Source organism: Notechis scutatus, chromosome 5 (assembly GCF_049901735.1).
Source record: "Notechis scutatus isolate UNSWTSFEM ecotype Mainland chromosome 5, rNotScu1.2, whole genome shotgun sequence".
Classification (NCBI taxonomy): domain Eukaryota; kingdom Metazoa; phylum Chordata; class Lepidosauria; order Squamata; family Elapidae; genus Notechis; species Notechis scutatus.
In genome coordinates this window covers 114,190,242-114,210,596 of record NC_142013.1, presented here as the reverse complement: position 1 = coordinate 114,210,596, position 20,355 = coordinate 114,190,242, and the positions used below count along the sequence as shown (strand labels likewise).

The following is a 20,355-nucleotide window of genomic DNA, read 5'->3' as shown; positions in this document are numbered from 1 at the left end:
AATGGTGTAGGGTCTCCCGCTTGGGCAGGGGGTTGGACTAGATGACCTACAAGGTCCCTTCCAACTCTGATTATCTGTGTCTGTACCATGACAGTTCTTTCTTAGAAAAATGGCATTTCCTCCCCTCCAACCGGAATGACATTATTTGCAAGAATACAGTACGGTATGTCCAATAATATTTTGCTCCAAAGTTTTTTTAGCTCCAGTTTGCATGCTTTGCAGGAAAAAGGAAAAAGAAATCATTAGTGTGACTTTTTTGGCACATTTGTGCCACAGATGGGCGGTCTTACAAATTTGATTAACAACTAAGTAAGTGTTCTTGGCAGCTAGTTTGCTCTTCCAATTCTTCTTAGAATTTTTTTTGGACTTCCTAGTGTAGTTTGTAGACAGGGAATTCCTGTGTGGTCTCTTATTTCAAGTGGAGTCCAAGCCTGACCCTACTTAATTTTTGTTTTTAATAGCCAGAGTGTCTCCTGCTCTGGTGTGGAAAATCAAAATTATGGGTGTTCCCACAATTCGTGGCTATTTTTATCCTTGTCTTGGCCTTTTGTTTTTGCGTTTTGCTGCTTTTGTGTTATTTATTGTTGTAAACTGCCCAGAGTCGGTTAAAGTTGGGTGACCTCCAAACGGAATGAATGAAGGAATAAATTTGTATTTGGCTCTTTCAGGATTACTGTCCTTTACAGATGTTTTCCAACAGTGTATCTCCATAGTAACGATGGGTGAACGGTTAAAGCTTGTGTGGTAATAAATGGTGGGGGGGGGGGGCTTTTAAGATGCTGCAAGAATCTTTGGTGCGTTCACAGAAGAGCAAGTTGTAATTTGGTGCATGGGAAATGAAGTCATTAAAAATGGAAAGCCTACATCATGTGGGTCTCCAAAACAAAATGTAGGCCGACCAGTGGAGACACCTGAATCCCAAAAGAGATTTTGGGGTACTCAGAGTAGAGTAAAGTAGAGTAGACTAGAATCACAGACTTGAAGGGACCTTGGAGGTCTTCTAGTCCAACCCCATGCTTAGAAAGGTGATCCTATACCATTTCAAACAGATGGTTGTCCAATCTCTTCTTGAAAAAAACTCCATTGTTGGAGCATCCACAACTTCTGGAGGCAAGCTGTTCCACTGCTTAATTGTTCTCACTGTCAGGAAATTTCTTCTTTATTCTAGGTTGCTTCTTTCCTTGATCAGTTTCCATCTATTGCTTCTTGTCTTGCCTTCTGGTGCTTTGGAGAATAGCTTGACTCCTTCTTCTTTGTGGCAGCCTCTTAGATATTGGGAGATGGCTATCGTGTCACCCTGGTCCTTCTTTTCACTAGACCAGGCATAATCCAGTTCCTGCAACTGTTCTTCACATGTTTTAACCTCCAGTCCCGTAATCCTCTTTGTTGCTCTTCTCCACGCTCTTTCTAGAGCCTCAATAACTTTTTTATATCGTGGGAACCAAAACTGGATGCAGTATTCCAAGTGTGGCCTTACCAAGGCGTTAAAAAGCGGTATTAACGCTTTGTGTGATCTTGATTCTGCCCCTCTGCATTCCTGCGTCAATCACGATTGGGTTGCAACATTGCATGCGTGTTCCAAAGTTTTCAACGCCTTGAGGCCTTTATTGCTTTGATGAAAGCAGTGAGGTCCTGCAGCTGCCCTCAGGTTAATTAGGGTCAACTCAAAGATGGGGGAACAGAGCAGGCTCAGTTCAGGAGCTGGAGGAGGTTTTGCTACTACTAGGGGTAGAGGATGGTGTGATTTTTGTCCTGGAGAAGAAGCATGAAGAGATGTGTCAAGTGAAGGCTGCAACCAGAAATCTTGGCTGAGTTGAAATGAACTGAGGAGAGTTGGGCCACTTTGGGTGGGATGGAAGAACAGCTCAGGTTGAGAAATCAAATATACCTCCCAGGAGAAGGATTTGCATGTTGTGTTAAGAAAATGTGTCGTATCTACGGAAGCCAAGCCTCTTTAAAGAAAACCTCACCTTGGAAGGGAGGGAGGATGAGTAAGCTTGTTGTGTGTTCTTCAAGCCTCTCTTGAGCATCTTCTAAATTGACATTGGACTAATGCTGTGCAAGGGATGGAAGTTACATACTCAGATGACAGTAAGTCTCTTCTAAGCTTGACTAATGACCGCAAGTCCAATCCTGCATTATCAGAAAAGGCTTTCTCTATATCCACAATGTCCCAGAATTATTCAAAGGATATTCTGCGAAGTGTCTTGATTAACCTGATTAAAGGTAGTCTTTTTTTAAAAAAATAAAAAATTAAATAAATTTTATTGAATAAACATTAAAAACAATTGAACACGGTGCGACTTTCTTGGCCATCTTTTAGTGCATCCAAATTTCATGAATCTGGGGAAAGTCGTTACTTATAAAGATCTACTAGATGGAAAAGGGGATCTAAAATCCAGACACGAACTAAAAGAAGTGTCAGGACTCCAACAAATCCACTCTCATTCAAATAAAAATTATCTAGCCGTATCTCAGAAAAAGTAAATTGGTTTATTAGAAATTGCCATGTTGGTGCATGGCTGGGTGCAGCCGGTACTAAATCACATCATACATATATCCCCTTTGACCCTGGTCTTCCCCCCACCCCCTGGATGTGATTTCTCCAATGGGACACATCAGTCTCCAAGAGTCATCCATCATGCTCTCCAATAACCTTCTTACGCTCCGACAACTTTGGGCTGCTGAGTTGATATCTAGGCATTTCAAGAATGCTTTGTTTTCCCCCACAACTTTGGGCTGCTGAGTTGATATCTAGGCATTTCAAGAATGCTTTGTTTTCCCCCATTCCTTTTTTCTGGCAGCTAAAAAGACCAAAGGAGTATCTTTTTAGTTGACCTTCAGGATACAACTCTAATCGTGGGCATACCTACAAATCCAATCAAGATACAAGAAAGACAAGAAAGAATGGGACATACAGAGAGAATTGATGGCATTGGATAAGATACTATTAGGAACGGAGGGAAAACAATCAAGAGAATATGCAGCTTTCTACTAGAATATAAAATGGAGGAGGAACAAGTCGAAGAAGGAATGATAAAATGGACTCCAAATTTTGGTGATAATATTGAGTTAGACAATTGGCAAAAGTTATGGGAAATAAATAGAAAATTAACATTCGCAACTCCATATAAAGGTAGTCTTTTAACATACGACCACTAGGGACCATAACATTCATCATGAAGCGGTGTGGTCCTTAAGCGAATCCTTGGTTTTTATGGCCCTGTTTGTCAGGATTGTTAAGTGGACCATCGTGGTCATTAAGTAAGACGTGATGGCAACCTTTCCCTGCCAGTTTCCCCAACGATTTTGCTAAATGGGGATGCTGTGACATCGGGAATAAACTCTTGACAGTTGCCAATCAACCAAATTATAACCGTGTGCTCACAAGGACTTTGTGACAGTTTTAAGCGCAATGCGCTTTTTCCCAGTACTGTCGTAACTTGGAACACTTGCTAAACAGGCGGTCCTAAGTCAAGGACTAACCTGTATTAGTGTTGACTTATGACCTGGGGCGGGGGGCTGGAGGTACCACAGGCTGGTCCTTTGGTATTTCCAGGCCAGCCATGCGTGCGAGATTTAAGCGCCCCAGGACTTGAGTTTGACACCTTTGGTTTAAAACCTTCCTTGAACTCCAAATATGATGAGGTGATTTTCAGCATGCTTTCCATTTGCAAGAGACAGCAGGATAGTGATCGATGGGGCTATTTATTTTATTGATAATATTTTTTTTATGTTTATTTATTTGTTTACAAGAATGTAAACAAGCTCAGGGTTGAACTGGGGGGTCCTTGGTGCTCTCTGAGCTTGGTTGTTTTCTTGCAGACGTTTCATGACCCAACTAGGGAACATCATCAGTGCTAGAAGGGAGTGGGGTTTTCATGGAGGAGGAGGAAGAAGAAGAAGAAGAAGAAGAAGAAGAAGACAACTGTGGGGTCCTTGATGCTCTCTGAGCTTCCTTTTCTTGCAGACGTTTCATGACCCAACTAGGGAACATCATCAGTGCTAGAAGGGAGTGGGGTTGGTGGAGAGGAGGAGGAGAACTGTGGGGTCCTTGGTGTTTTCTGTGCTTGGTTGTTTTCTTGCAGCTGTTTCATTATGCAAACTAGCTAACATCATCAGTGCTAGAGGGAGTGGAGGAGGAGGAGGAGGAGAACAACTGTGAAGTCCTGGTTGCTCTCAGCTTGGTTGTTTGCTTGGAGACGTTTCATGACCATACTAGGTAACGCCATCAGTGCCATAAGGGTAGCAGGGTTTGCTCTCTGTTTATATCCTAGCATTTTGCCCTGTCAATGTTGGTGGGAATGTTCTTTCATTGCTTCCTCGTGTAGAGAGTTGTGTATTTTTGATTGTTGGTCTGGGTTGGTGGTTCCTGGAATGGGGTATTGTTGGTACTTGATTGACAGCTAGTAACGAGCAGATAACACCGATTTGCGATAGAAAGGAAGGTTGGAGTTCATTTTGAACTGCTCGAGGTGAAGAAAACTGCGGTGTGGGATTTTGACAGCGACGTGATAACAGATCATCAGAGTTGGAGGGGATCTTGTAGGTCATCTAGTCCAACCCCCTTCCTCCCAAGCGGGAGACCTTACACCATTTCTGACAGATGGCTGTCCAGCCTCTTCTTGAAAGTCTCAAGTGATGAAGCTCCCACATGCCTGGTGACAAACGCAGCTGCCTCGCAACTTCCCTTTCCCACAGTCATGTTGACAAACTCCAGGCATGCAACACCCAAACTGTTGTTTTGTTTTGTGAATTTCCCCTCTTTGCAATCACCCGCCTGCTGCTTGCCATAGTCTGCTCTGATCTCATAAAGGTCTCTTTTAAGAAATGGAAGGGGGAAAAAAGAAAAGAAAGAGAAATTGCCCCGGGGAAGATTTGCAGCTTCCAAAAAATACATCTGAAGATGGTTTTCTTCACCATTGGCCGTAATCCATGGCGATGGAGTGTTAGCTTGCAGAAAACCTGCAAGCCCCACGAAAAGTGGCAGTTTTTCTGTCTATTAATTGAGCTGCTGCTGCCTTTCCAGCACATGAGGAAATGCATATGGCCTTTTAATTATTTTTAAAGCGGCTTAACCCTCGACCCGCATTTTCTGAGCGCAGCCACTGAATGAGATTTAAGGCGGTGTGTGTGGCTGATCTCTTACAGAAAAACCATCTTCTAGAGGCTCTTGACTGGCCTTTGGGTTAAGCTTGTCATTTAATTAATTAGAACCTTTTTTTTGTTTCTTGAGCTGGCATAAAATTCAGGTTAGGAACGAATCTTTTCATTTTTTTGAACATCTGCAGTAAAGCCACGCAGATTTAGTGCAGGTAGCTCTCAGCTTAAGCAAGAAAGAGTTGTTAAGTGAGTTTTTGTCCCCATTTTGTGGCCGTTCTTGCTGCAGTTGTTAAGGGGGTGACACGGTTTTTAAGCGAATCTGGTTTCCCCATTGACACTGTTCCACTGGTTAATTGTCCTCACTGGCAGGAAATTCCTCCTTAGTTCTCAGTCACTTCTCTCCTTGATGAGTTTCCCTCCATTGCTTCTTGCCCTGCCTTCTGTGGCTCTGGAAAATAAGCTGATACCCCCCATCTTTTTTTTGTGGGAACCCCTCAAATCTTGGAAGACGTCTGTCTGGATTGCAGATCGAACATCTGGATCGTTGCGAGGTAAAACAAGGAAAAGCTGCCTTTCCATCCCGGGTCTTAATGAAGACATTCGCTCACTGAAAAGTTTTCTCTGAAATAAAAAGAAGGAAAAATCAAAACGGTTAACAGGCACCTTGCTCAAATCTCTGCCAGCCAGCTTTTGCGTACAGGTAGTCCTCAATTTATGGCTGCAGCTTTTGCCCAGGTGGGGTTACAACGTCCTCTTGGCTGAGATTTTAGGGGAAGCTGAGAAAAGCGGAGATGGACCTGGTTAAGCTTCAGAGAAACAAATGAGTAGTTCAAAAAGATACTCAGAACTCCTGGCCAGAGAGATTATAATCTCTTTTTAATGCTTTACATAACAGAGCAACATTGATTTCAGCCCCTCTGATGTCACCAATTGCTTTTTTCCCCTTCCTATTCTTCTGTTGAGCATAACCAACCCCTGTTACGCTGCTGGATCTACTCCTCCATCTAAGATCCCTGGAAGTGCTGAATTATACTAAGCAAAAGCAAATTAGTAGCATCCCTGCTAATAGAAGGCCTCTGGAAAGAAGCTTTTTGCAAAACAAAGGTGAACATGTTTTGGGATCTGGAGCAACACCTTAAGAGGTGATTATGGAGTAGGTTGAACATTGTATTTTTGCAGTTTGCTTTTAGAGGTTAGATCTACTTTGTGGGTTGCTTTCTCAGTGCCCCGTTGGAAGGATGGCTTTCTGGATGTGAGCGAAATAAGACACAATAAAATAAAATGATTTGTATACCTAAAGGGTGCCTTCTTAAATCTTGCCTATCCGATTTGTTTTCAAAATGAATCTGGACAAATCAAGAATCCGGAGCCAAGCTTTCTCTGATATATTATTTGCAAATGGAATTTTTATTGCCATGGTGAGAATTAAAATCCAATTATTTCTCCCTTATTGTCGGGGTAATTGCCCACGGCACAGTTATAGGCATTTTCTGTCTCAGTCTCTTTTACTGCAATAAACTCTTGTGAAATTGACGTAGCCCTGGTGGTTTTGAGGGTATCTGGAATGCCAAATTATGTGATACTGAAAGGTGCTTTTTTTTTTTTTTTTTTTTTGACATTTTGTGAAATCTTTTTATCATTTTAGATTCGGGAGCATCTCCTTGACTTGCCTGTACAGGCATTCCTTAACTTAATGACTGCAATTCAGCCCAAGATTTCCATTGCTAAGCAAGTCTTGCCCCATTTCATGGCCTTCCTTGCCACCGTCGTTAAGCGAATCCCTGCAGTTGTTAAGTTAGCAACACGGTTGTTGACCCAGGGACAAAGCAACGGTCATAAGTACATGCCAGTTGCCAAGCCTCTGAATTTTGATACAGCTGCAACAGTTGTGTGAAAAACAGCTATAAGTCACTTTTTTCACTGCCGTTGTAACTTCAAACAGTCACTAAACGAATGTTTTAGTAAGCCAAGGACCACCTGTAGGTGATTCCTTCAATTCATGTCTCTATTTTTCCTCTTTCTTCCCTCCTTTAAGTCCTGGAAAAGGGAGTGGATCTCGGTCAGTTAATCATGGATTTGTGCTGTACTGTGTAATTGGCTGAATTGTTACTCCTGCTCTGGTTGATACAGAAGTCCAGCCAAAACAGTAGAAGTTTGCTTTTCTGGAGAAAGTTGGCTTAGGTGTTGCCTTCCTCCTTGTAGTATATACTCCTGCAGCAGAGAGAGTAGATTAATTTAGGAGGCTTCACTGCCTTGTATTTGAAAAGCTGAGATCTGTAATGCAATAGACTCTTATATGTATGCAGCCTCTTTGTTAAAAAAGGTTACTGTCCATGGTAGTAGAAGCTGTCAGGTGTAGCTTCTGTTCAGCCCATGCATGCAACTAAGCCTTGATTTGCAGAAAATAGATACTGTGGTTTGCTTGATATTTGACAAATGGAGCTGTGATGGGTATTCTCTGAGCTTGCTTGTTTTCTTGCAGATGTTTCTTTACCCAAGAAGGTAACATCGTCAGTGCTAGAAGGGAGGGGGGTTTGCAAAGAGGAGGAGGAGGGGAGGAGGAAGACTGTGGGGTCCTTGGTGCTCTCTGAGCTGGCTTGTTTCCTTGCAGACATTTCATTGCCCAAGTAGGTAACATCATCAGTGATGTTGACGCAGCCGCTTCTGCAACCTGTGCTGTGTTGTTGAGCATAATATGTGGGATGTCTGTAGAGAGGAAAGCACAGGCCCGAGTGGGAATGTAGGGCAATACAATTGTTTGAGAAGCATTGATGTAACCACGTTGAGTTGCAGAGGTTTCAAGACAGTGGAAAGATGGGACAGCTACCCAAAATCACTCTGGAAGAATGGAAAAACTTTGACAGAAAAGCATAGAACGTCAGAACAGACTAAAAAAATGAAGGAACTGATATGTGTAGGAGTTTGTAATCCATTTAAATATATACACCTTATGCAAAATGCAGGAAAATGGGAAGCCAAAGGAACTCTGAGGTATGAAGTGAGAAATTGGTCTTTGATATTAATTTTCAAACCTATATCTCTCATTGATTGCATCATGCTGTGTATACAGCATTCATTCCTAAATGTTGACATTCTGTCAATGAAATAGCACGGACTTCGTATAAATAGTCACGTTCTCTCCAGCAACACAGCCTCTAATGCTGCTTCATTAGACATATAAATTCTGTATTCATTTACCCATAAGTGCATTCCACAAATCAAGGGAGATATTTATTGTCTGCTCAGCATTTGGGCCATTTGCTAAACATTATTTTATTTCCTTCGTCATCCATTCATTCCCTCTTACTATATTTAGGAACTATCCTTCAGGCCAATAGTCACAAAAAGCGGTCCCATTATTCAAGCCGATTCACTTTTGACATTCTAGGTCTTCCTTCCCCCAACCTTCTTCCCTCAACTCCCAGAATCTTGCTGAATCTTCCCAATTCTCCTCCTTTAAATCAACAAAATATGCATGCAACTTTCTTCCTTGTGTTCATATATGTGTCAAAAAACAAAAATCCCTTAGTTTTAAAGAGTTCTGCCTCAGATTGCTTAAGTGTATTAAAACCCTAATGCTAAATGAAATTTATTTAGCACTGGAGTTTTTTTTTTAAAATCTGTTTTGTTAAACCTTGGTTTTCTTGAGCGGAAAACACACTTGAGGGGCAGTTGGATGCTTGTCTGAACAATCCCTTTGCAACAGCAAAGCTGGTGAATTGTTGGTCTCTAGTCCAGGATTCTCCAAACTTGGCAACTTTTAAGACTTGTGGACTTCAACTCCCAGAATTCCTCAGCCAGCTATGAGGAATTCTGGGAATTGAAGTCCACAAGTCTTAAAATGGCCATGGTTGGGGAGATTTTTGGTCTAGTGCCTCTGAAAGGTTAGGGTTAGTGTCCATGGGATATATAGGAATTGAAGTCCACCCCCATAACTCCTTGAGAAGAGGGATCTTAGCTGTAGGAAGTAAGAGGGGAATTTCCCACAGGGCACTTGTTGAACTTCATACATCATCTAACTTTAATAGAAACCTAGAAGCCACCCTTGCTGTTAGCGAAGGTTGGATGATTTTGGAAGATGCTTTAAGTTTGTTAGGACCGGGGTTATGAGTTTAGGAAAAAATAAGAAAGGCAATTCTACTCTTTAACAAAGGCGAGAATTTATTATTATATTTTTATTCTGCCTTTGTAAGTAACTCAAAGCGGTGAACATACCTAATACTCCTTCTTCCTCCTATTTTCCACATGACAACAGTGAGGTGGGTTGCTCTGAAGACAGGTTTTGGCCCAGAATCACCCAGCTGGGTTTTTTTTTTTTAACCCCCATGCCTAAGGCAGGACTAGAACTCGCAGCCTCCTGGTTTCCAGGACAGCACCACTACACCTAACTGGCTCTCAGTTAAAACGAGTCTTGATTAGGATCAATAATACATCTTTATTTCCACTTTTCAAAGAGGCATTTTTCTTGAAACTTACGGGACTGAGTATTAAATGAGCGAGGCTCATTCTGGCTGGGGAATTCTTGAAGTCCACAAGTCTTAGAAGAAGTTGCCAAGGTTGGACGTCCCTGCTTCAGATGTTGGACGCGTGGAAGTTAATTAAGCCACATTCAGAATAATGCCTGATTGTCTTGGTGTTACTCTGCCAGGATTGTGATTTTATAACACCCCCTTTTAAGGAATTAAGCCCCATTATCTTCACTAACGTGAAGAAGATAATTTGATAATACGTAGAATAGTTCTGCAGGTGATATTTGCTACAAATAGAAGACGAGCAGTTTCTTAAAGGTTATCCTTCTCCATCAGTTTGCTTCAATCACTTTATTTCATCTCAGCAAGTTTAGTCTAGTGATTAAAGCACCTGGCTAGAAACCAGGAGTCCCACCTCAGCCATGAAAGCCAGCTGGATGACTTCGGGCCAGTCCCTCTCACAGGCCATCCCACCTCACAAGGGTGGTTGTTGTGGGGAAAATAGGAGTAAGAAGGCGTGGTAATAGGAAGGCACATTTGCTGCCTTGAGTTATTGCTAAAAAGTAATAAAGGCAGGATAAAAATGAAAGGAATAAATAAATCTGTCCCAAACAGCACAGGCATGTACAAGGCCTTGGTGGGATCTGGTTCCTCCAGAATCTGGAAGGTCCCACAACTTGCTACTCTGGCTGTAACAAATACTGGGGGGTACTGCTGTGGTCATAAGTGTGAGGACTGGTTTTAAATAACTTTTTTGGTGCCATTGTAACTTTGAACAGTCACTAAACGAGTGATTGTTAAATTGAGGGCTACCTATAGCTTTAGAGGAATCCTTTTGGAAGCCATGGTTTTCAGTTACTCCTTTAGTAACGCAGGAGTGGAAATCAGTCAAATAAGCTCACCATAAACGGATAATGATGGCCCCGTTGGGCAAAAATGAAATATAAACCATTTGAAGAGACTTGTACCTAAAATTGAGTCAGAGACTAGAAGTGTTGACGGACAGTTGAACTAATAATCCATGTTTTAACACAAGATAGGCGGCGAATAAATTTAATAGGTAGGTAGGTAGGTAGGTAGATAGATAGATAGATACCATAGGTAGATACCATAGGTAGATAGAATAGAATAGAATTCTTCATTGGCCAAGTATGGTTGGACACATAAGGAATTTGTTTTCAGTGGAAATGCTGTTAGTGTACATAAAATAAAAGATACATTCATCAAGAGGCAAGAATCATCAGGTACAACACTTAATAATAGTCATAAGGTACAATAAGCAATCAAATCATACAGGAAACAGTCAATATAAATCCTAAAGATAAAGCAACAAAGTTAGTCATACAGTCACAAGTGGGAGGGGATGGGTGATAAGGAGGGATGAGAAGATTAATAGTAATAGTAGTGCAGACTTTGTAAATAGTTGAACAGGGTTGAGGGAATTATTTGTTTAGCAGAGTGATGGCGTTGGGGGGAAAAACTCCTTGTGTCTGGTTGTTCTGGTGTGCAGTGCTCTATAGCATCGTTTTGAGGGAAGGAGTTGAAACAGTTTGTGTCCGGGATGTGAGGGGTCTGTAGATATTTTCCCAGCCCTCTTTTTGACTCATGCAGGATACAGGTCCTCCATGGTAGTAATTGTTTTTTCTGCAGTCCTAATTACTCTCTGGAGTCAGTGACTGTCCTATTGGGTTGCAGAACCAAACCAGACAGTTATAGAGGTGCAGATGACAGACTCCATCATTCATCTGTAGAACTGGATCAGCAGCTCCTTGATATAGATATACATAGAGAGAGATGATAGATAATGGATGGATGGATGGATGGATAGATAGATAAATAGATGATATATAGAGAGATGATAGAGAACGGATGGATGGATAAATAGATGATATATATATATATAGAGAAGATAGATAATGGATAGATAGACAAATATAGAGATGATAAAGGATTGATGACTGACAAATGGAGATAAAGTAGATAGATAGATAGATAGATAGATAGATAGATAGATAGATAGATAGATAGATAGATATAAATAGATGGATAGATAGGATGGATGGATGGATGGAGAGGTGGATAGGTGGATGGCTGAGTAGGTAGGTGGATGGACTGACAGACAGACAGACAAAATGTTTTTCAGATAGCCTCTTGTGAACAGCCCCCTTCAACCAGGTTCCAAATATTTCATTGCCGTTCTCTTATGAATGTTGTTGAAGCTGATGACATTATACCTGAAATACGTTAAAAAAAAAAAGAACCCACGTTCTTAGCCCTTGGCCATTAAATTTTTTGCTCTTTCCTCTAAAACGGGCATCAGCCAGATATGTGGTGGGTTGACATTCACGCCCCATAATTTAATCTCTTTGCAAACTCAGCATAATTTAATCTCTTGGAAAGGATAAGATTCTCATCTCCCACCCCAGGCAGGGCAGCGATGCGCTTTTAAAGCTCTGGAGTTGAAATAACAAGCAGAAGAATTGTGCGTTCAGATGGCTGAACATTTGTGGCAATGAACACTGAAAAAGCAGCCTTGAGGGTGGGGGGAAATCGCTGCTTCCCCCCTTTCCCTTTCTGGATTCTTCAAGACATGAAACGTGGGAAAAAACTGTTGAAAGAACTGGGTGACCTTTTGCAGTCACTGTGGCAAGGAACACAAAACAATCTGTTTCTATTGTGAAGTGGAAAAATATGTCGTTGGGTCAGTTTCTGCAGGGAAAAGGGGAAGTGACAGCAAAGTTGTTTCCTTGTGTGTTTTCTTCGAACACGGAACTGTGTCATAGCTACGCAGCTCAAAAACAAAAACAAAACATGCCAAAAAGCCATATGTGGTAAGAATCGGTGTGTGTTTTGCTGCTTAGAATTTCGTGTCTTTACAATTCCATGTTGAAATTCTTCACCGTCCAAAAATAGAGATTTTTTTTCCCTCCTGTCTGGGCAACCTTAATTCTTAAAGGTTAATGTTTTGAAATGATCCTGACATTCAACCAAGAGGAACCGAAGGAAACAGTTTCAAACTGTAGCACTGCATTTATCAACCTTCAATACTTGAAAGGTACTTTTTCTTAGGGAAAGTTGGCTTATTTGTTTTAAAAAAAAGCTGGCCTGAGCTGAGGAAACACCTGATGACTAGATAAGACGGACATAGTCATTTTGAAGGGAGTGGGGAAAAATAAATAAATGTTTTTGGAGCAAGGGCAGAGAAATGAGACTCACAACTGTATAATTCACCCCAGAATTTCCACTGCTAAGCGAGACAGGTTCGGAAGTGAGTTTTGTCACAATTTTACGACCTCCCTTGCCGCGGTTGCTAAGTGAATCACGGCAGCTGTTAAGTTAGTCACACGGTCATTAAGCGAATTGGGCTTCCCCGTTGGCTTGTTGGAAGGTCACATAACCGTCGTAAATATGAGTCAGTTGCATCTGAATTTGGATCATAGGACGATGGGTGTGTGTGTGTGTGTGCTGCAGCGGTCATAAGAGTGAAAAACAGCCCTTGGGGGGAAAAAAGGGACTTATGACCATTTGCACACTTACTATTTTTTGCAGCATCATCTCCCCCCCCCCCCCGCAGAATTTGGTTGCTTGGCAACTGGCATGTCATGGATGGGATCCTGCTTGGGGAACTCGCTTAGCGGCCGTGGCAGGGACGGTTGCAAACTGGGAACCAAACCTCCTCGCTTAGCCAGGGGAGGACATTTTAGGCGCCATCGTGGTCGCAAGTCGAGGAGAGGTAGCCTCTCTCTCTGCCCTAAAGAGCCCCCCCCCAGCCTTTCCAGCAGACCCCCCAAACGCCCCCCAGTAGCTGGCTGGGCAAGTGCTTCCGCCTTTCCTCCAGAGGCCAACAGAGGGCGCCCTTGGAGAGGCTTAAAGCCAAGGGTGTCCAACCTTGGCCACTTTGCCTGGAGGACTTCAACTCCCAGAATTCCCCAGCCAGCAAAGCTGGCTGGGAATCTGGGAGTTGAAGTCCTCCAGGCTTAAAGTGGCCAAGGTTGGACACCCCTGGCTTAAAGCAACCAGCGGTTAGTGCAATGCAGCCTGGGGGGGGGGGGGAAAGAGAGGCGGGAGGAGAAACTCCCCCTCCCCATTTTGTTCGCACCGCCGAGCTCCTGCGCGTCCTTTCACTTTCCTTTGCACGCCCGAAGAATTCCCCGTCGGGAGGGGAGTTGGAAAAGGGGTGGGAGTGTGTATGTGTGTGTGTGGGGGAGGCTAAGTTCTGGGACTGGAGGAGGGGGGAAAGAGCTCTCCCTCCCTCCCTCGAAGGTTTGACGTCTTTCTTTTTTAGGGGAGGGGCGGGGAGGAAGGCAGGAAGACGCGCGAAACCTGCGCTTACTCTCGCATCCCTTCCGCGCAGCGCTTGTTCCCCCCCCCGCGGCGGGAGCTGCCAGCGAAGGTTTTCAGCCCGGGGCGGCGGGGGGGCGCGGCGGGGGCGGGACCCGGAGGGCGTGTCCGAGATCCGGCCCAGCCAATGAGCGCCGCGCCTCCCTTTTGCCTGCATCGAGCGAGCGAGCGAGCGAGAGCCCCCGCCAAGCGGCGGGCAGCAGCCGGGGAAGCGGCGGGCGCGGAACGGGGGAAGGCAGGCAGGCAGGCAAGCAGGCGAGCGAGCGGCCGCTTTGGCGCAACCTCGGCGCGCTCCTTCCCCCGCGGGGCTCCGCATCCCGGCCCCTGCTGTAGCCGGCCGGGGGCGATGGATCTCGGCGTCTACCAGCTGCGGCACTTCTCCATTTCTTTCCTTTCCTCCTTGCTGGGCACCGACAGCGCCGCGCTCAGCCTCGACAGTAGGTAAAGCCCTCGGCTCTGCCCTGGCCCGGCTCCTTGCCATTGTCCCGTTCCCCCCCACCTCCCCGTCCACGGCAGGCTGGACGGAGCCTGACAGCTCCGGCCAAGAGCGGAGGAAAGCCGGAGGGAGGAGAGAGAGAGAGACGGGGGGGGCTGGCTCCAGACCTCGCCCCAGCTCGGCCGCTGCTAACGTGGGGGCTTCTCTTCCTCTTCCTCCTTCCCCGTTTGTGTCTTGCAGCTCCTCCGGGGCCAGCGTGGTCGCCATCGACAACAAGATCGAGCAAGCCATGGTGAAGCGTAACTTGGGGAGGGGGACCCCGGGGAAGGATGGGTCGGTGGGCGCCTCTCCCTCCCGTCGCGCTGCAGAGCCGGCGATGCGCGCTCGCTCCCTTTTTGCGACGGTTTCTTCGTGGGGCCTGGACGGACGGGGACACACACACACACACACACTTTTGCATCAGCCCCAAAGCAGGTGGGGGGAGAGAGGAGAAAGCCTTTAATTCCGGGGTGGGGGAGGAAGAGGAGGAGGAGAAAGGAGGAAGGGGGCACCCCTTTGATCTGCAGATGGATGGATTGATTGGTTCCCCCCGTTATTTTTTCCCTTCCTTTTTTTTTTTAATATTTATTATTATTCTCTGGTTTCTACTCCCCTCCCTCCAATTTCCACTGTCTGCTTTTGTTGTTGGAATGCTGCAAGGAGCCCCATCTCCAGGGAACCTCCTCCTCCTCCTCCTCCTCCTCTCACCTCTGTTGCTAGGCAAACTTGAAGTATAGCCCTCCCCCCTCCCGGCGCTATAAATAGGGCGGCCCCGCGGATTGGCTGAAGGATCAGCTAGGGAGGCGGTCTTCCTGGCCCGGGGTTGACGTCAGAGGGGTTGGTGGGGAGGAGGGAAATGCGGCAAGCAACCTTACCCCCCCACATCCCTCCCTCCTCCCTTCCACCAGACAGAATGAGCTGCAGCCCAGGAGGCAGACCTAAAAGAGGGGGCACGACAGGGGCACCTCGATATCCCGGAGAGGAGGGGCAGGCGAGGGGATCTGGGCCCAGAGTCCGCCCCCCAAGGCTAGGAAAGGCTCCCTCCCTCAACCCGGCTGCAGCCGCCACCATCATCATAATGCCCCCTTGATGCTTTCAGCCCGGAGGATCAAAACGATGATGCAACAATGGAGAATATCGGGCTTGTTGCATCTTTTGACTGATCCAAAAATAAAAACAAGGTTGCGTCTCCCCGGTGAGCCGGATTGACTTTGCTCTAGAAAAACAGGCCAAAAAGACGCTCCAGCCCAGGTTATTGTCCTCCTTCCAGCCATTGTTCTGGCTGGACGGTTTTGCCTTGCCCCAAAACAGGAGCTCTTTTTCTGGGGATTCATGTCATTTCCCCCAAGAAACTGGGTAGGCGTGGGGGACCCCAAGAGGAGCGGCCCCGTTGCTTCCGTCCCACCAATTCTGCACAATCCAGCATCCCTTTTTCTGTTTCCTACTTGGGACAAAAAGAAAGTGATGATATTACCCAGTTTAGGGGGATGAAACCTATGCTGGAAAGCAAGCCAGGTCAGGGAGCACTGTAGACCCCAGAGGGCCCATGTCAGCACAGCTTGCCATAAACCTGCAGCAGAAGGGAAACTGAGAATTAACCGACGGCCTTGAAGGGCTGTGTTGTCTTGCAAGCCCAAAACCCCCCATTCAACAGGTTGGGAATCATGGAAATGGGCAAGAGGTTTGGGGTGTCCGGTTGGATGCGCTTAGAACATTCTCAGCGCCCATCGTCTTCCCCCCCCAAGGGTTGCAGTCAGTTTCCTCTGACCGAGTCAGTTGTTGCCCTGAGTTTTGCAAGTGGAAAGGTTTTAAAATAAGGAATTTGCGTGGAAAGGTTTTAAAATAAAAGAGTTCAAGGGGAAGGCTTATTTAGGACGAGAATGAGCTTTTGAGGCTAAATTAAAGGGATGAGGACGAATCTGGGTCCTTTATAGCCGGTCTCTTTTTCTGTGTGTTTCCATTTCTCGCAGGCTGCTTCAAGCGGCTTTTTGTGTAGGACCCCAATAAAGGGGAATATTTGCAGCTCGGGGTCGAAATGAAGGGGGTCCTTGGTATTCTCTGAGCTGCGGGGGCTTCCTTGCAGACGTTTCATGACCATCATCGGTGCCTAACCCAACCTGTCATCAGTGCACTGATGATGTTCCCTAGTTGGGTCATGAAATGTCTGCAAGAAAAATGCCGAGCTCAGAGAGCACTGAGGACCCCACAGTCCTCCTCCTCCTCCTCCTCCCCTCCTCCTCCTCCTCCTCCTCCTCCTCCTCCTCCTCCTCCTCCTCCTCCTCCTCCTCCTCCCCTTTCCACAAACCCCACTCCCTTCTAGCACTGATGATGTTCCCTAGTTGGGTCATGAAATGTCTGCAAGAAAAATGCCGAGCTCAGAGAGCACTGAGGACCCCACAGTCCTCCTCCTCCCCTTTCCACAAACCCCACTCCCTTCTAGCACTGATGAAGTTCCCCAGTTGGGTCATGAAACGTCTGCAAGGAAGCCCCCTCCCCCCAAGCTCAGAAAGCACAGGTGAGCCCCTCGTTTGCACAGACAGAGGTGTGAAATGGGTAAAAACCACACGAGGAGGGCGAGATTCAGCAGAGGGACTCTTTGGAGGGGGAGACACACACACACACACACACCCTTGACCCGTGACAGGCCGTCGGTGCAACCTTTTTGGAGTGGGGGAGTGGGTGGGTGGTTGGGGGCGTTGTGCGGTGGCTTATGCTTCTGTCTTTCAGGATCTGGTGAAGAGCCACCTGATGTACGCCGTGCGGGAGGAGGTCGAGGTCCTGAAAGAGCAGATCAAAGAGCTCGTGGAGAAGAACAACCAGCTGGAGCAAGAGAACAACCTGTTGAAAACCTTGGCCAGCCCGGAGCAGCTGGCCCAGTTCCAGGCGCAGCTCCAGACGAGCAATTCCCCGGCTGCGTCTTCGCAAGCGCAGGGGGCGGCCCTGCCACCTTCCCAGGCCGCCCCGCAAAACTCCGGACCGCAGGCTTAGATCCAGCCCAAGTCCCAACTTCTCTCGTGGAGATTTCGGCACTCTTGGATTCCGCTGAGGCTGGACTGCAGGGATCCCAGCTAGTCTCTGCATGCTGTCCCTCCCTCCCTCCATCCTCCCCTCCCCAAATCATGAGGACTCTTCCTTGCTCTCTCCCCCCTCCCTCCCAACTACAACCCCCTCCTTGCAAAGCATGGGGTTCCTTTCCAGTATTAAAACTGTTCAAAGGAGGAAGGGGGAGGAGGAAAGAAGAGCAGGAGAGGGTGGGACATTTTTCTTTTAGGTTTATTTTTTTTTAAATGTTGGGAGTGGGAGGGAGGATCTCGCCCCTCCCCCCAGCCCCCCATTCAGGGAATTTAGCACAAATGCACTGGGTGACTTGAGCGGCTTCTGCAGCGGCTGCAAAACACACACACAAAAGTAGGAGTTTTTTTTGGTGTGCCTGAAGCTTCATTATTTTTTCCCCCCCTTAACGGTCACCGACGAATGCATCGTGGGGCCTGGCAATGGGAAAAGGTTGGATGGTGGGAATGAAGCCCCCTTCTTCTCTAGCGCTCCACTGGGAAGCCCAAGGGAATAAATAAGACAGGGGAAGAAAGAACTTTGGGGAAACTGAGGGACAGTTTAAAAAAAAAATTAAAAAAGAAGGAGAAGGGAAGGAGCTTTTTGGTGCCTGCAGTCTTTAATTTTTATTTTTTTTAAAAAAGCAGATGTGCACTCATTTTCTATAGCCAAGGAAGGTGCGAGAGAAAATTAAAAAAATTTATTTCTAGGAGAGGAACCGGTAGATATAAAAAAAAAATGCTGTGACATAGGATGGTCTGATGAAGGTTTGTCTGCTTAATGTATATTTGTGTATTTAGTGTATAATTACTTTGTAAAATAGGAACTGTAACTACTCCATTCAGTTGTACAGAGTGAATTTAAAAAGTATGAACTGAACACAGTTTGGATAGCGATTTTTTTTTTTCCGTTATGGTTTTTTTTTTTTTTAAAGAAGTTTTTTATTTTATTTTATTTTTTGACACTACGTGGATTCGGTTTTGCACCTATACAGCTCTTCGGGAATTGGCTGGTGCTGCTTATTGTCAGTTGCCTTGGAAAATGAAGATATATTGAAGTCAAAACTCTTTGTCCTCTGCAGTTCCCGGTTAATGCGGGTGGGGGAAGGGCAAGGATGAATTCACCAAAGCAAAAGTTATTTAAAAAAAAATAATTCCTCACATTTTGGAGGCAGGTATACGATCTGTGTAATAAGATGCATATGTTCTTGTGCATGTTCTGGGCGATGAATTGGGAGGAAAATGGTAAAAAATACCAGTATATTTAATGATTGCACTTGTCAACTTCCAATAAAGCATACCATGTTGATATAGAAGCTGTGAGTTTGATCCTAGGTTGGAGGCAGATATTTCTTTTCCTCTGGGCACTGTGAGAATATTTATCTGCTGAACAAAACTCAGCGTTGGTGACAGGAAGAGCATCCGGCCACTAAACACTCAGCTACGTTCAGTTGCCCAGATTCCATCCTGTAAGGGATTATGGGGCCATGAAAAAACGTTGATATAGAAGCTGGGATCTGAGGGGGATTCTTGCCTTCCGTGAGGTCAGTCAAAAGCCAGATTCAATCAGGGCTTTTGGTTTTGCAAAACCTATTTTAAAAACGGGGATAGAGAGCGTTTCATCAGCAACAATATTTAAAATCGTATTCCTACCGCTAAAACGACTTCTGCCAAAGAAATGCAAATTTGGGGTTTAAGCCAGAGTTCTGCTTTTACGAGGGGTAGAAAACGCAGCTCGGTCCTTTGAAAGAGGCGATGCAAAACCAAAGCGGCGATAATTGTTACAATAACCAGCCCTTTTTTAAACTGAATCTGGCTAACATTACAGTGTCTGTGCCTCAAATGGGAAGTAAGAGTTTGTAGCGTCCTAAACGCATCGTTCGAGCCGCATTTAACGGATTGGTAATACTGAGCGTTAATTTGAATGCTTTTTGCATATGTTTGTTTGATTTATCCTTCACTAACCCCTGCGAGATGGGGGTACCAGTAACGCTTTATATGGCATCCCAGAGAAATTAAGACTAGGTTACCCAGAGGAAGACAATACGGCTGAGCCATTAACCGTGTTTACAGGCAAGCATGCCTTGTGGTCTGTTCCTGGTTAGCCACGGTTAGTGATGAATTTGACTTTGACTGGAATAAAAAAAAACCACCATAATGCCTTTTTACAAGTTCAGCTGACCGATGGCTTCCTTCCATACTCTTCCCAGAAGTCCAAGGGACATGAAGCTTAGCTAACTAGATTAGGGATGACTCAGAAAACTTGACCGGTCAAGTCCAGCCTACAGAGATGCTCATTGTTTTGCTTGTCACTAAACAAACTTGTGGCTCCGTGTGTGATGTGCAAACCTCCTCCTCCTCTGATTTGCAGCTCCAAATTGTTTAGCAGACGTTACAGGATCGCTTCTCAGAAATGCAGCTGGCTCCCGTTTGCTTAATTTATCACCATTTGTTTTGTTTTTTTCCTCCCTCCTGAAAATCTGAGCCATTCATCTTAGCGAGCTTTTTGTGCAGTGGGGAAATTGTCAGCATGTAACATCAGAGAACCGGCGCAGGACTTCACAAACCACACCTGTGTTTAGGATCACCCAAAATTAACTGGATTCTATAGTCAGAAGGGACTTAGAGCATGGAACCTCAGAGTTGGAAGGGACCTTGGAGGTCTTCTAGTCTAACCCCTTGCTCAAGCAGGAGACCCTATACCATTTCAGACAAATGCTTGCCCAATTTCTTCTTAAAAACCTCCGGTAATGGAGCAGCCACAACTTCAGGAGGTGAGCTCTTTTACCGGTTAATTGTTCTCACTGTTAGGAAATTTCTCCTTAATTCTACTTTTGCCTTCAATGAGAGTTAAGTCTCCATGGGATGATTGTCCAGTAATTTGTATGTGTGTGCCTTCGACTTCATGTTGACTCCT

At 45.4% G+C, this 20,355-nt stretch overlaps 1 protein-coding gene across 1 annotated transcript in view; it reads left to right on the top strand.

The window, feature by feature from the left end:
• The window catches only part of TSC22D1 (TSC22 domain family member 1), a 58,210-nt gene extending 39,456 nt beyond the window's left edge, over nt 1-18,754 (top strand). Inside the window, 2 exon segments of the mRNA XM_026686083.2 lie at nt 14,590-14,641; nt 17,116-18,754. Of these exon segments, the coding sequence (XP_026541868.2) occupies nt 14,590-14,641; nt 17,116-17,376 (313 nt within the window). The 3' untranslated portion in view covers nt 17,377-18,754.
• The last annotated feature ends 1,601 nt before the right edge of the window (nt 18,755-20,355 follow it).